Source organism: Pseudophryne corroboree, chromosome 4 (genome assembly GCF_028390025.1).
Source record: "Pseudophryne corroboree isolate aPseCor3 chromosome 4, aPseCor3.hap2, whole genome shotgun sequence".
Classification (NCBI taxonomy): domain Eukaryota; kingdom Metazoa; phylum Chordata; class Amphibia; order Anura; family Myobatrachidae; genus Pseudophryne; species Pseudophryne corroboree.
Genome location: NC_086447.1, coordinates 174,073,698 through 174,090,280, shown reverse-complemented (window position 1 = coordinate 174,090,280; position 16,583 = coordinate 174,073,698). Strand labels below are relative to the sequence as shown.

At 48.1% G+C, this 16,583-nt stretch overlaps 1 protein-coding gene across 3 annotated transcripts in view; it reads left to right on the top strand.

The window, feature by feature from the left end:
• Positions 1-1,096: 1,096 nt before the first annotated feature.
• RYK (receptor like tyrosine kinase) overlaps positions 1,097-16,583 on the top strand; it is a 432,692-nt gene continuing 417,205 nt past the window's right edge. For all 3 annotated transcript variants that reach the window (XM_063915553.1, XM_063915552.1, XM_063915551.1), the window contains exon 1: positions 1,097-1,390. In XM_063915553.1, coding sequence (XP_063771623.1) covers positions 1,195-1,390 — 196 coding nt within the window. In that variant the 5' untranslated portion in view covers positions 1,097-1,194. The remainder of the gene's footprint in view (positions 1,391-16,583) is intronic.

Here is a 16,583-nt window from a genome sequence, read left to right as displayed (position 1 = left end):
GTAACTAGGTCGACAGGGTGTCTAGGTCGACAGGGTCTTTAGGTCGACAGGTCAAAAGGTCGACATGAGTTTTTAATGTTATTTTGGTGTCGTTTTCTTCGTAGAGTGACCGGGAACCCCAATTAGTGCACCGCATCCCCTCGCATGGCTCGCCATGCTTCGGGCATGGTGCCTTCGCTCTGCTACCGCTTCGCTCGGCACAGATTACCGTTCCAATCGTAGTCCACGTGGATCGTTAAGTATGAAAAGGTTCAAAAAAAGAAAAAAATTGTGAAAAACTCATGTCGACCTTTTGACCTGTCGACCTAAAGACCCTGTCGACCTAGTTACTGCATACTTGCCTACCTGACCCTCTCCATGAGGGAGAAAATGCTCTGTTCCTGGACTTTCCTAGTAATGTATGATTGCCATTACCTGTGGTGAAACACCTTTCTTATCAATTAACTAGCTCACCACAGGTGATGGCAATCATACATTACCAGGAAAGTCCAGGAACAGAGCATTTTCTCCCTCATGGAGAGGGTCAGGTGGGCAAGTATGAGTTACTGTCGACTTTCAATCCGGATCCCGATTGACCAATGCACTTTTTTCAGGCCAGCCTTACTGCTGTGCATTTACCTAATAACATAGGATATAAAGGGTACTATTATTAATTCCATGCAGGTAACCTGCAGCTGTGGTATACAAACCTTAACAGGATTACACAGTTCCAGGTTGTTGCACTTACTTACTGCAGTTCCTGGATGTGGGTGATGTCACTACACTACATACAACTAAACGGACCAAGCAACCAGAAGCCTCTTTGTATTTGTTTATGTGGACAATAAAGTTTTGGTGAAAAAAAAAAAAAAGAAAACAAAAGAGCTCCGGACTGGGGGGCTCGCACTGGGCTACCTTGCATGAGGACGGCGTCCGGGAAGGGGCAGAAGAAGGGAATCCGCGCAGCCGGGCTGAGGAGGGGAGAGAGCGCGTGCGTCGGTCGGCCACAGCAGGCGCCGTGCGGGAGACCGAGAGCCCGGGGAGGACCGTGTGTCGCCGTCGACTGTGTGGGGACCGTGTGCCGCCTGCGGGAGACCGCGCGCCCAGTCTGTGTGCCGCCTGCCAGGGGGCCGTGTACTGCCCGCGGAGTCTCTGGTTATTCGGGAGAGGAAGGATGGTCCGGGGCGCCTCCCCTCGGCACGGCCTGTGAGAGACATGCTGCCCGGGGCCCCGGACCCCCCGGGGTGGGGGAGAAGGGGGAGGCAGCCGGGCCCCGGGCTGTGGTGTCCGTCCCTGCTGCTACTGCTCCCGGTTCTCTTACCCGTCAGCAAAGCCCAGTCCGGGCCCGGGGCGCACAGTGAGTCCGGGCTGAACGTCTACATGAGCGAGGAGGAGGTGCGGAGGCTGATCGGTGAGTGGGGCAGAGGGTGGCAGAGCCGGGGAGAGTGCTCACACCGGGCCTGGGGGCTTCCCGCTATGTGTCCGGTCTCCTGTATTCACTATACTCACAGGGCCGGGGTTACCCCCCATTCTGCTCTCCTGTCACAGGGCCCGGGCTACCCCCCACATTCTGCCCCCCTGTCACAGGGCTCGGGCTACCCCCCCATTTAGCCTCCCATTTTTTGATCCTTTATCACATGGTCTTGGCTACGCCCCCGCTTTACCCTCCCTTGTCTCAGGGCCCCGGCTACCCGAACCTTCCCCCCCCCCCACCCCACCCCAGTATTGCCGCCCCACTTCTCACAGGGCTTGGGCTACCCTCCATTCTGTTCCCTTTGTCATAGGGCCCAGGCTACCCCCCCCCCCTTTTTTTTTTCTTGCCTTGTCACAGGGTCTGGGCTACCCCCATTCTACCCCATTTGTCATGGGTACATATTAGCCAAACCCCTGTGGCACACGGCTTGGCCAAGGAAGCATCCAGTGTCGCAGGGACTAAACTGGCAAGCCCCCCATCCAATAGGTTAAACCAGTGGTTCTCGCATTTATTTGAATAATGGGGCCCTAGAGTATATGCATTTTTTTTTTGTCATGGCACCACTAGGCCAAAACCCCTTTCACATCGCACAAATAACCCGGTACCGACACGGCATATTGCCGTGTCGAACCGGGTCAGTGTGCGATGTGAAAGCACACTGGCCGATTTAGCGGGTCGCCTGACCCGGTAAATCAACCCGGTAAAAAAGAAGGGTTTTACCCGGGTTGATTACTGGGTCAGGTGCGGTGTGAATGGGAGCCGTGTCGATGCGACACGGTTCCCATTCACAAGATAGGGAGAGGCGGCGCTGGAGATGAGCTCATCTCCCGACACCGCCTCCACCCCTGCCCCTGCTGCTGCTGCGCGCTCCGTTGTTATGGCAACCGACCCGGTATATTGCCGGGTCGGAAAGCCAGCAGCAGAGTGCAAATGCCGGATCCCACCCGGTAAGTACACGTTTGTCTTACCGGGTAGGATCCGGCATTTGCAGTCTGAATGCAGCATCAGTGAGAAATGTATTAAAAATTATTAATTTATATAAAAGTAATATGTGCTACCTGTAATCCTTAGATTCAGTTATGTTGGTTGTGGGCAGGGTTGCATATCTGTTTATCCATGTATTTTATGATCAGCTAAACCAGCACTGTTGGCTGCCAATCACCTGGACCATGAATAATAGAATTGGTCCTGCATCACCAAGCTGTGGCACACAGTTTTATGAACCACTGGGTTAAACCATGTTCAGTCAATTAATTTGAAGGTTAATACTGAATATCCCATTCAAAGGAACATCCACAGTTGTTACTGTTTATAATGGTGTATTAGTTTAGAAATACTATTAATGCCTATACTCATGGACTGAATCTTTACTTGATCTTGCAAATATTTATTTGTAATGTGTGCCCCCAGATCTACTGTCTCTGTGATGGGTGCCCCCAGATCTACTGTCTCTGTGATGGGTGCCCCCAGATCTACTGTCTCTGTGATGGGTGCCCCCAGATCTACTGTCTCTGTGATGGGTGCCCCCAGATCTACTGTCTCTGTGATGGGTGCCCCCAGATCTACTGTCTCTGTGATGGGTGCCCCCAGATCTACTGTCTCTGTGATGGGTGCCCCCAGATCTACTGTCTCTGTGATGGGTGCCCCCAGATCTACTGTCTCTGTGATGGGTGCCCCCAGATCTACTGTCTCTGTGATGGGTGCCCCCAGATCTACTGTCTCTGTGATGGGTGCCCCCAGATCTACTGTCTCTGTGATGGGTGCCCCCAGATCTACTGTCTCTGTGATGGGTGCCCCCAGATCTACTGTCTCTGTGATGGGTGCCCCCAGATCTACTGTCTCTGTGATGGGTGCCCCCAGATCTACTGTCTCTGTGATGGGTGCCCCCAGATCTACTGTCTCTGTGATGGGTGCCCCCAGATCTACTGTCTCTGTGATGGGTGCCCCCAGATCTACTGTCTCTGTGATGGGTGCCCCCAGATCTACTGTCTCTGTGATGGGTGCCCCCAGATCTACTGTCTCTGTGATGGGTGCCCCCAGATCTACGGTCTCTGTGATGGGTGCCCCCTCGATCTACGGTCTCTGTGATGGGTGCCCCCAGATCTACGGTCTCTGTGATGGGTGCCCCCTCGATCTACTGTCTCTGTGATGGGTGCCCCCTCGATCTACTGTCTCTGTGATGGGTGCCCCCCCCGATCTACTGTCTCTGTGATGGGTGCCCCCCCCCGATCTACTGTCTCTGTGATGGGTGCCCCCCCCCCGATCTACTGTCTCTGTGATGGGTGCCCCCCCCCGATCTACTGTCTCTGTGATGGGTGCCCCCCCCCGATCTACTGTCTCTGTGATGGGTGCCCCCCCCCGATCTACTGTCTCTGTGATGGGTGCCCCCCCCCGATCTACTGTCTCTGTGATGGGTGCCCCCCCGATCTACTGTCTCTGTGATGGGTGCTGTCCCCCGATCTACTGTCTGTGATGGGTGCCCCCCCCCCCGATCTACTGTCTCTGCGATGGGTGCCCCCCGATCTACTGTCTCTGTGATGGGTACCCCCCCCCCCGATCTACTGTCTCTGTGATGGGTACCCCCCCCCCCGATCTACTGTCTCTGTGATGGGTACCCCCCCCCCGATCTACTGTCTCTGTGATGGGTACCCCCCCCCCCGATCTACTGTCTCTGTGATGGGTGCCCCCAGATTTACGGTCTCTGTGATGGGTGCCCCCAGATTTACGGTCTCTGTGATGGGTGCCTCCAGATTTACGGTCTCTGTGATGGGTGCCTCCAGATTTACGGTCTCTGTGATGGGTGCCTCCAGATTTACAGGCACAATGCAGTGAATTAAATTCAGCAGGATGTGCTGTCCGGCTGCGCCATTAACGGTAGTGCTGACATTGCAAGTTTCCCTCATAACTCTATGGGGGTGCGAGGGAAAACTTATGATGTCATCATGTGTGATCTGCTGTTCAAGAGTGACACTTCATGTCATACCACCAGAACCATCCCTTACATTCTCTACATTTGAGGTCCATACAAAACGCCTTTTCCAACCAGTACATCTTAGAGTAGCTGTCATTTACCGCCCCCCTGGCACTGCTTCCAGATTCATCGACAACTTTGCTTCCTGGCTTCCTCACTTCCTCTCTCCTGACATTCCCTCCATTATCCTAGGTGATTTCAACATCCCTATTGACATCACCACACAATCCCCTGCCTCTAAACTCCTTAACCTCACCTCTTCACTTGGTCTCTCCCAGTGGACCTCCTCACCCTCCCATGTGAATGGGAGCTCACTGGATCTGGTCTTCACTCACCGCTGTGATATTTCTGATTTTTCCAACTCCCCATTTCCCCTCTCTGACCACCACTTGCTCTCCTTTAACCTATCTCTCTCGACTTCCCCAACTCTACCTCCTAAGGCTACCATCACTAAGCGGAACATTGAAGCTATTGACACCACATTCCTTTCCTCCTTGTTTGACTCACTTCTCTCTCTCTCTCTCTCTCTCTCTCTCTCTCTCTCTCTCTCTCTCTCTCTCTCTCTCTCTCTCTCTCTCTCATGCCCTGAACAAGCCACCTCCACATACAATGCATCCCTTACTTCTGCTCTTGACTCTGTTGCTCCACCAACCACTATTCACCCTCGCAAATTAACACCTCAAGCCTGGCACACCAAATGCACCAGATATCTGCAAAAATGTTCACGTACTGCTGAGCGACACTGGAGGAAATCACGCTCTAAGGCAGACTTTCTCCATTTCAAACTTATGCTCTCATCCTTCAGTGCTGCCCTTTCTCTTGCTAAACAGTCATACTTCAAGAACCTTATCTACTCCCAGTCTCCGACGCCTCTTTACCACTCTCAACTCACTCCTCTGCCCACCTCCACCTCGTCCCCCTTCCTCACTCTCTGCTCTTGACTTTGCCACTTACTTCACATCCAAAATTGACTCCATACATCAGGACATCACATCACACCAGACCATCAGTAACCAGCCTTCTCCCATCCCTTACCAACCCTCTCCATCCCTCGCACCAACTCTGACATCTTTCTCCCATGCATCTGGAGAGGAAGTCATGGCCCTCATTCGTTTCTGTCCCCTCACCACCTCCCCACTTGACCCTATCCCCTCCCGCCTCCTCCGCTACCTCTCTCCTTCTGCTTGTTCCCATCTTTCACACCTTCTCAATCTCTCCCTCTCATCAGGCACTGTCCCCTCTGCCTTCAAGCATGCACTCATCTCTCCTATTCTTAAAAAACCTACCCTTGATCCAAACACTCTCTCCAACTACCGACCCATCTCTCTCCTCCCTTTTGCCTCCAAACTCCTTGAGCGTATTGTCTACAACCGCCTTACTTCCTTTCTTTCCTCACACTCACTGCTTGACACATTCCAGTCTGGCTTCCGTCCTCTCCACTCCACTGAAACTGCCCTTACAAAAGTATGCAATGACCTCCATGCTGCTAAATCTAAGGGACACTACTCTCTACTTATTCTACTGGATCTCTCTGCTGCTTTTGACACTGTGGACCATCCTCTCCTACTGCAAATCCTTCACTCCATTGGTCTGCGTGACACTGCCCTTTCTTGGCTGTCCTCCTACCTCTCTGACCGTTCATTCTCTCTCCTCTTATGACTCTACCTCCCCCTCACTTCCACTAACTGTAGGGGTACCCAAGGTTCTGTCCTTGGTCCTCTACTCTTCTCTCTCTACACGTCCTCACTAGGTAAGCTCATTAGTTCTTTTGGTTTCCAATATCATCTCTATGCTGATGACACTCAAATCTATCTTTCCTCTCCAGACCTCACCCCTGCTCTCCTCACTCGTATCTCCAACTGTCTCTCTGCTACCTCTTCCTGGATGTCCAAGCGCTTTCTTAAACTTAACATGTCTAAGACCGAGCTGATCATCTTCCCTCCCTCCTGCATAACCTCACCTCCTACAATCTCATTATCTATTGATGGAACTACTATCTCCTCTAGCCCCCAAGTGTGCTGTCTTGGAGTAATCCTTGACTCCTCCCTCTCCTTCAAACCACACATTCAGCACCTCTCACAAACCTGCCGTTTTCATCTAAAAAATATATCCAGGATCAGACCCTTTCTGACCCAGGATGCTACTAAGACTCTTATCCACTCACTGGTCATCTCCAGACTGGACTACTGTAATCTCCTCCTAACTGGCATTCCTGACAAATACCTCTCTCCACTCCCAATTTATACTCAGTGCTGCTGCCTGGCTCATCTTCCTCACCAAACACACTACGTCCACCTCTCCTCTCTTACTAGACCTTCACTGGCTCACCTTCCCTTTCAGAATCCATTTCAAGCTTCTCACACTTGCTTACAAAGCCCTCACCCACTCCTCTCCCATCTATATCTCTGACCTTATCTCCCTTTACACTCCCACCCGTCCTCTTCGCTCTGCTAATGCACGTCGACTCTCCCGCCTACGGATTACTTCCTCCCACCTCCAAGATTTTTCACGTGCTGCACCACTTCTCTGGAATTCCCTACCTCTCCCCCCTCAGACTCTCCACCTCTCTACAAAACTTCAAACGGGCTCTCAAGACTCACTTCTTTACCAAACCCAGCCAAATCTCATCCTAAACCTCTGTTCCACGCTCTCTATGTACCCCATCTGTCTCACCCCTGTCTGTCTACCCTCCCCTTTAGAATGTAAGCTCTCACGAGCAGGGCTCTCTTCCCTCATGTGCTTATCCTTTTCTTACTTTAATAATATTCAACTGCACCACATCCAGCAGTCTTCTGCCACCTGATACTTATTCCAGTGTCATCTGCTGATGTAGCTATGTTTATTTACCCTGTACTTGTCCTATATTGTCAACTGTAAGTTGCTGTTTTCCTGCTTGATTATTTGTTTATGTACTCTGTAATTGGGCGCTGCGGAACCCTTGTGGCGCCATATAAAGAAAGGATAATAATAATGTTGATGTCTGCAATTGAATTCCTCCAGTATGACGTGTGCCTCCAGATTTAGTGTCACTTCATTTTTCATTATGTTCCTGTGTATGAATAGCAAAGTATGATGTTAACCTAAAAAAATGCAAACCTAAAATGTATCACAAGCTTCTGTGTATAGGATATTCCCCAAATCAGCATCTTGTCGCCAGATGTGCACATGGGATTCAGTATGATATCCCGGCTAGAAGCGCAGTGTGTCCCCTCGCGGGCTCGCTGCACCTGCCACGCTTCTGCCCAGGGTTATATTCTCCATGGGTGGTGGCGTGGACCACCACCTGAGTGGAGATTTCAGTCGGCAGTCGGAATTCCAACTGTCTGTTTCAGCGGGTGTCAGGATTCCGGCGTCCAATATTTTGCTCTGGTAAAGCAACTATAGATTGTTGGTAGAAGCTTACAGTATCTGAATGATTCACATCCAAAGCCAGCTATTTCCATGTGATTTTATTTGTGGAAGCGACAATGACCACTTAAAGCAGGCATGTCAAACTCGTGGCCCTCCAGCTGTTGTGAAACTACAAGTCCCAGCATGCTTTGCCAGCATACCTACCATTGATTAGCTGGTAAAGCATGCTGGGACTAGTTTCACAACAGCTGGATGACAATGAGTTTGACATGCCTGACTTAAAGCAATAATATATCCAAACTGGCATTGGTCATATCTTGGTAGTAGGATGATTTGCAAACACAGGAAAAATATGTTGTGCAGCAACAAATTATGTTTGAAAAAATATTTCTACATGTGGATCCAGATGCTTACCCTAGGGCTGAGCAGATTATTTCTGTTCCAATAGTGATCAAATTTGACAGTACTTGGTTAGCATGCTTGGCGGATGATGTTGCAAACTTGCTAATTGTAGTCATTATAAGTCCTGATGGAAATCATTCTAATAACCCTCAGAGTTTGTGAGCCCACATATAAAGCAGTTTGGAGACACTTGAGGGCTAAAATGTACCAATGATTCACTTAACTTGAGTGTATGGGTAGGGTACTAGGCGCCTTAATTAATAACATTTCCAGTTTGTGTATAATTTGTGTTAACTCTTCTTATCAGTTTGTTTTGATGGATACGGTGTAAAACACCAGATGATACAACACAATAAAAAAATGTATTTGTTCATTTTCATTGAAAAAGTGTCTGAAATTCTCTACGTCCTCTTAACTAAAGCTTATTTGCAAGGGCCTATCATTCTACTTTTTCTGCCTGACTGATTACTGGATCTGTTTTATTTGCATACATTAAAAATGGCAGGCCAGAGCCATAAAACAGTCAGTTTTTTTTTCTATAAAAAAACATAACCAAGTCCATTTTGATATGTCTCCCTTACATTAGTGGCACAATGTGACCCTCCCAGTCTGTCATGAGATGCGATAACCTAGGACCTCGATACCTGAAATATGTAATGCACTGATCTGTTATCAACTGTAACTAGAAATGAAGGAAACCCCAACATATACTGTAGCTATGGTGCAGCTCTGTGTATATTTAGTTGATGGTTCTAGTGTCTCTTCAGCTTGAGGTCTAGTACCTACAGAACAGTGGCACGTTCATTAAACCATTACGTGACCACCACAGTCCTTTTGGATGGGAGCATTGCTACTTGGGAACATTCCCCCACCATTAGTATAGATGTGCTCAGCTAGGAATTGCTTTGTTTTGCAACTCTTTGATCTAAACCCATCGAATGAACCTTACCTCATAATAGAGCTGCTAGAACACGTGGCTGAGGAGAACAAGCACTAATGCCTCTAGGCCTTTTTATTTCATTTTTTTTTGTTTATATGTATGTATGTATATGCTATGCATGTACTTATCCAGTCATTGAGAACAGCGTGGAGGATGACTCATCTTACCGCATAACTTTACCACTGCTCAGTAAAACAGTCTGTGATCTTTCCGCAGCTTTTACAGCAAACATGCATTTTTAGGTATAATAAGGAGTTTATGCAATAGAATACAGGTATGGCAGAAGTAGTGGTTGGCATTACTGAGGCCATTGGGTTCTATTCCTCCCATGGCACTATCTGTTCTGGAGTTCATTTTATTCTTCCTGTGTTTGTGTGGTTTTTCTCTCACTGTCCAAAAATATACTGGTGGGTAAAATGCCACCTGACAGAATTAACACTAGTTTGTCTCTCTGGTAGAAAATGAAGATTGTATTAGTGTTACCAACCTTTTATCGACTATTGCTTGGTACTGTTTCCCACCTGCCTCTATGCAGCTTAATAATTTGTATAAAAAGATACAAAAAATAAATATAAAAAGAGATACAGTATAAATAAACACAAATTAGACTTATTACCACTGTGCTGACGATTAATGTAAAATTGTTTATGATATCCTTTGTAACATGCTGTGTAATGTGTTGGCACTACAGAAGTGCACTAGGGCTATAGACTTTCTATCTGTGATTAGCTGTTCAGGACACGGCAAACTGCCTTCATTTAATATTTGTAGTCAAACCTATGTGATGAAACAGTGAAGGGGTGGAATTCTATTCCCGATTATTGGTGCAATGTGCTGTTCTCAAACACATAGGGGGAATTCAATTGTTAGCACTGCCCAATCTACCGTCATGACGGGCGATTGCAGGGGCGATATTTAATTGATGCTGGTTATCGCACCCATAAGTGTTAAATTTATCCGCATAAAGAGACTAAACTAATGGATTTGATTGTGAAACGTGCCGTTTGTGTGCCCAAACGGACGGGTCACTTTTAGCACATTTCAGCTTGCCTGCATGGTGGGCTGCGACCTGAAAGGCTCCGCACGCCTGAACGGAGCAACAATTGAATTGCTCCTTTGTTTTCTTCTATGGTAACCAAAATATTGGTCAACTTGGCCAGTCTAGCATTGTTTTAGATGATCTTTTGCAGTATGTTCCTTTTATTTTATCAGTTACCTGTAAGTTATCTATGGAAATTCCTTTTCTCATGTTCTCTCACAAAAACATCCTGTTTTCAGCTTGCTTATCAATTTGTTATACTGGTGGTGGTGGTGGTTGTCGTCATCGTCTTCTTTTGTCTGTTTATTTTCATGTTTCTTTAGTTGAGGATGTTCATGTGAGCAAGTTAGGTGCTAAAGCTTTTGGGGATGTGGTATGGAAGGTAGATAGTAACTAGGTCGACCACTGATGGTCGACAGTAAATAGGTCGACCACTGTTGGTCGACAGTAACTAGGTCGACCACTGTTGGTCGACAGTAACTAGGTCGACCACTGTTGGTCGACAGTAACTAGGTCGACCACTGTTGGTCGACAGTTCAAAAGGTCGACATGAGTTTGTTTGTTTTAATGGTTTTTCTTGTGTCGTTCTCTTCGTAGAGTGACCGCTTGGCTCACCATGCTTCGGGCAAGGTGCCTCGCTGCGCTCTGCACAGGTTACCGTTCCCAGTTGTAGTCCACGTGGATCGTTAAGTATGAAAAGGTTAAAAAAGAAAAAAATCATGAAAAACTCATGTCGACCTAGTTACTGTCGACCATTAGTGGTCGACCTAGATAGTGTCGACCTAGAGACCGGATCCCAGCTTTTGGTGTGTGCGTTTTTTTTTTTTTTTTGGGGTGGAATCTGGAGCGTGTATTTTAAAACTCTGCTGATTTTAATATAGCATTGTAGATCAAAGGTACTAGTTTCAGATTTGGCAAAAGTGCTGATTTTTCAGTGGGATGTAAAAGTGATGTTTTAAAGGCAAACCTGGTTTTGTTTGTAGAAAGGGATGTAGCTTTATATCCCTAATTTACAGATTGAAATCATCCATTTACAATTGGTAACATATAATTAAGCCCAGAATGTGTAAAGTTTAACTTGAGCTGGGCTCTGAGAAGCCTGAAGAAAGATAGTTGTGTATACATTATATTTCTGGCACACTTTGCTCATTAGGGCTATTTTGTTGCCTCAGTATTTTCTTTTGTGGTATTGTCCTAGGGGCCATATGTAGATTTTAGTGTTGTTTGATAGCACAACATGGAAACTAGAAATATATTGGGAGTCATTTTCTTCATTCCAAGTTTGAGTTCTGTCCTTTGTTTTGTTCTCAATGTTAGCTGGAACACACCTAAAGATTTATCTGTCCATTCTGTCTGGTGGGAACAAAAATCTGGTTACGTGTGAGAGAAAATGTCAATCAACTATTTGCTCCAAAAAGCTGGAAAATAGAAAACCGTCATTAAGACAAATTGGTTAAATCCGTTTGATTAAAAAAAATGTATCCGAACAATCGTCTTTGTCCATTTTCCACTGTTTAGGCGCAAATGGTTGATTAGCTCCCATATCTTGCTTTATTAGTGTGCTAATTATTGGTTAAGAGTGATTGGCTGCAGCTTGTGTTACCTTCAGTAGCTGCTGTAAACACACCCTTTATAGTCCAGGCTAATCCCAGTATCCTAAAAAAATATTGGTTGTCTTCCACTACAGGCCACCATACAACAGAATTGCACTATCTGAGTCAGCAATACTTGTGCTGGCACCGTTAGTATAGTACAATGTGGTCATAGAATGACCGTCTGCTCGTGGGCCATCCAGAGAGATATTTTATAGACCACCATCAAATGTTGATTTGCCAGTCTGACCCATATGTGTCATTTAATCTGAAATCTGAACCAGTACATGAGTATAATATATGCTTTTCTCTGACGTCCTAGTGGATGCTGGGACTCCGTCAGGACCACAGGGGGAATAGCGGCTCCGCAGGAGACAGGGCACAAAAGTAAAAGCTTTAGGATCAGGTGGTGTGCACTGGCTCCTCCCCCTATGACCCTCCTTCAAGCCTCAGTTAGGTTTTTGTGCCCGGCCGAGAAGGGTGCAATCTAGGTGGCTCTCATAAAGAGCTGCTTAGAGTAAAAGTTTTGATAGTTTTCTTATTTTCAGTGAGTCCTGCTGGCAACAGGCTCACTGCAACGAGGGACTTAGGGGAGAAGAAGTGAACTCACCTGCGTGCAGGATGGATTTGCTTCTTAGGCTACTGGACACTAGCTCCAGAGGGACGATCACAGGTACAGCCTGGATGGGTCACCGGAGCCGCGCCGCCGACCCCCTTGCAGATGCCGAAGTAAGAAGAGGTCCAGAAACCGGCGGCTGAAGGCTTTTCAGTCTTCATGAGGTAGCGCACAGCACTGCAGCTGTGCGCCATTGCTCTCAGCACACTTCACACCAACGGTCACTGAGGGTGCAGGGCGCTGGGGGGGGCGCCCTGGGCAGCAATGTTAATACCTTTTCTGGCTAAAAAGAATACATCACATATAGTCCCTGAGGCTATATGGATGTATTTCACCCCTGCCAGGTCTCAGAAAAACCGGGAGAAGAGCCCGCCGGAATAGGGGGCGGGGCCTATCTCCTCAGCACACAGCGCCATTTTCCCTCACAGAACTGCTGGTGGGAAGGCTCCCAGGCTCTCCCCTGCACTGCACTACAGAAACAGGGTTAAAACAGAGAGGGGGGGGCACTTATTTGGCGATATGATTATATATTAAGATGCTATAAGGGAAAACACTTATATAAAGGTTGTCCCTGTATAATTATAGCGTTTTGGTGTGTGCTGGCAAACTCTCCCTCTGTCTCCCCAAAGGGCTAGTGGGGTCCTGTCCTCTATCAGAGCATTCCCTGTGTGTGTGCTGTGTGTCGGTACGTGTGTGTCGACATGTATGAGGACGATGTTGGTGAGGAGGCGGAGCAATTGCCTGTAATGGTGATGTCACTCTCTAGGGAGTCGACACCGGAATGGATGGCTTATTTAAGGAATTACGTGATAATGTCAACACGCTTCAAGGTCGATTGACGACATGAGACGGCCGGCAAACAAATTAGTACCTGTCCAGGCGTCTCAAACACCGTCAGGGGCTTTAAAACGCCCATTTACCTCAGTCGGTCGACATAGACCTAGACACAGACACTGACTCCAGTGTCGACGGTGAAGAAACAAACGTATTTTCCTTTAGGGCCACACGTTACATGTTAAGGGCAATGAAGGAGGTGTTACATATTTCTCTAACGTCCTAGTGGATGCTGGGAACTCCGTAAGGACCATGGGGAATAGCGGGCTCCGAAGGAGGCTGGGCACTCTAGAAAGATCTTAGACTACCTGGTGTGCACTGGCTCCTCCCACTATGACCCTCCTCCAAGCCTCAGTTAGATTTCGTGCCCGGCCGAGGTTGGATGCACACTAGGGGCTCTCCTGAGCTCTTAGAAAGTTATAGTCTTAGAATTTGTTCTTTTCAGTGAGACCTGCTGGCAACAGGCTCACTGCAGCGAGGGACTAAGGGGAGAAGAAGCGAACTCGCCTGCTTGCAGCCGGATTGGGCTTCTTAGGCTACTGGACACCATTAGCTCCAGAGGGATCGACCGCAGGCCCAGCCTTGATGTTCGGTCCCGGAGCCGCGCCGCCGTCCCCCTTACAGAGCCAGAAGCAAGAAGATGGCCCGGAAAATCGGCGGCATGAAGACTCAGTCTTCACCAAGGTAGCGCACAGCACTGCAGCTGTGCGCCATTGCTCCTCATACACACTTCACACTCCGGTCACTGAGGGTGCAGAGCGCTGGGGGGGGGGCGCTCTGAGGCAGCAATAAAAACACCTTGGCTGGCAAAAATACCTCAATATATAGCCCCAGGGGCTATATATGAGGTAAATACCCCTGCCAGAAGTCCATAAAAAGCGGGAGAATAGGCCGCGAAAAAGGGGCGGAGCCTATCTCCTCAGCACACTGGCGCCATTTTCCCTCACAGCTCCGTTGGAGGGAAGCTCCCTGGCTCTCCCCTGCAGTCTACAAGGGTTAAAAAAAGAGAGAGGGGGCACTAAATTTAGGCGCAGTATACATTATATATATATATATATATAGATATAAAGCTATAGGGGACATAACTCAGTTAGTCCCTGCAGTATATAGCGCTCTGGTGTGTGCTGGCATACTCTCACTCTGTCCCCCCAAAGGGCTTTTGTGGGTCCTGTCCTCGTTTAGAGCATTCCCTGTGTGTCTGCGGTGTGTCGGTACGGCTGTGTCGACATGTTGAATGAGGAGGCTTATATGGTGACGGAACAGAGGCCGATATATGTGATGTCGCCCCCTGTGGGGCCGACACCAGAGTGGATAGAGAGGTAAAAGGTATTAACCGACAGTGTCAAATCCTTACATAAAAGGGTGGATGACGTAACAGCTGTGGGACAGCCGGCTTCGCAGCCCGCGCCTGCCCAGGCGTCTCAAAGGCCATCAGGGGCTCAAAAACGCCCGCTCTCTCAGATGGCAGACACAGATGTCGACACGGAGTCTGACTCCAGTGTCGACAAGGTGGAGACATATACACAATCCAATCCGTGACTTGATCCCGGCAATAAAAAATGTGTTATACATTTCTGACTTTAACCTCTATAAATGGGTTTTAGGTTTGGGGAGAAAAAACAGGCAGTGTTTTGTTCCCCCATCAGATGAATAAATGAAGTGTGTGAAAACCGTGGGTTCCCCCGTTAAGAAACTGGTAATTTATAAAAAGTTACTGATGGCGTACCCTTTCCCGCCAGGAGGATAAGTTACGCTGGGAGATATCCCCTAGGGTGGATAAGGCGCTCACACGTTTGTCAAAAAAGGTGGCACTGCCGTCTTAGGATACGGCCACTTTAATAGGTACCTGTTGATAAAAAACAGGAGGCTATCCTGAAGTCTGTATTTACACACTCAGGTACTAGACTGAGACCTGCAGATAGTGCTGCTGCAGCGTGGTTGGTCAGGGATAATAGTTGGCAAACATAAAAACATATTAAAGACGTTGTCTTATATATGGGGGATGCACAGAGGGATATTTTGCCGGCTGGCATCCAAAATAAATGTAATGTCCATTCTGTCAGGAGGGTATTAGAGACCTGTCACTGGACAGGTGATGCTGACTTAAAAAGCGCATAGAGAGCCTTATAAGGGTGAGGAATTATTTGGGGATGGTCTCTGGGACCTCGTATCCACAGCAACTGCTGGGAAGAAATAATTTTACCTCGGGTTTCCTCACAGAAAAAGGTACAGTCCTTTCGGCTTCAGAAAAGCAAGCGGGTCAAATGGCGCTTCCTTTCTGTACAGAGACAAGGGTAGAGGGAAAAAGCTGCACCAGTCAGCCTGTTCCCAGAATCAAGATTCTTCCCCCGCCTCCTGTGAGTACACACCATGACGCGGGTGCTCCACAGGTGTAGCCAGGTACGGTGGGGGGCCGCCTCAAAAATTTCAGCAATTAGTGGGCTCGCTCACAGGTGGATCCCTGTTTCTTCCAAGTAGTATTTCAGGGATACAAGCTGGATTTAGAGATGTCTCCCCCCAGCCGTTTCCTAAAATATGCCTTGCTGACAACTCCCTCAGGCAGGGAGGCTGTGCTAGAGGCAATTAATAAGCGGTATTCCCAGCAGGTAATACTCAAGGTGCCCCTACTTCAACAAGGACGGGGTTACTATTCCACACGGGTTGGAGTACCGAAACCGCATGGTTCGGTGTGACCCATTTTATATTAAAATCCTTGAACATAAAAAAATTCAAGTTCAAGATGGAATCGCTCAGGGCGGTTATTGCAAGCCTGGACGAGGGGGATTACATGGTATCCCGGGACATCAAGGATGCTTACCTGCATGTCCCCATTTACCATCCTCGCCAGGAGTACCTCAGATTTGTGGTACAGGATTACCATTACCAAGTCCAGACACTGCCGTTTGGACTGTACATGGCACCGAGGGTGTTTTATCAAGGTAATGGCCGAAATGATGATACTCCTTCAAAAAAAAGGGAGTTGTAATTATCCCGTATTTGGACAATCTCGTTATAAGGGCGAGGTCCAAGGAGCAGTTGGTAGTCGGGGTAGCACTATTTTGGAAAGTGCTACAACAGCATAGGTGGATTCTAAACAGTCCAAAGTCACAGCTGGTTCCTATGACACGTCTACTGTTCCTGGGGATGGTTCTGGACATAAACCAGAAATAGTGTTTCTCCCGGAGGAGAAAGCCAAGGAGTTGTCATCTCTAGTCAGAGACCTCCTGAAACCAAAATAGGTAGCGGTGCATCATTGCACGCGAGTCCTGGGAAAAATGGTAGCTTCTTACGAAGCAATCCCATTAGGCAGGTTCCATACAAGAACTTTTCAGAGGGACCTGTTGGACAAGTGGTCCGGATCGCATCTTCCGATGCATAGGCTGAT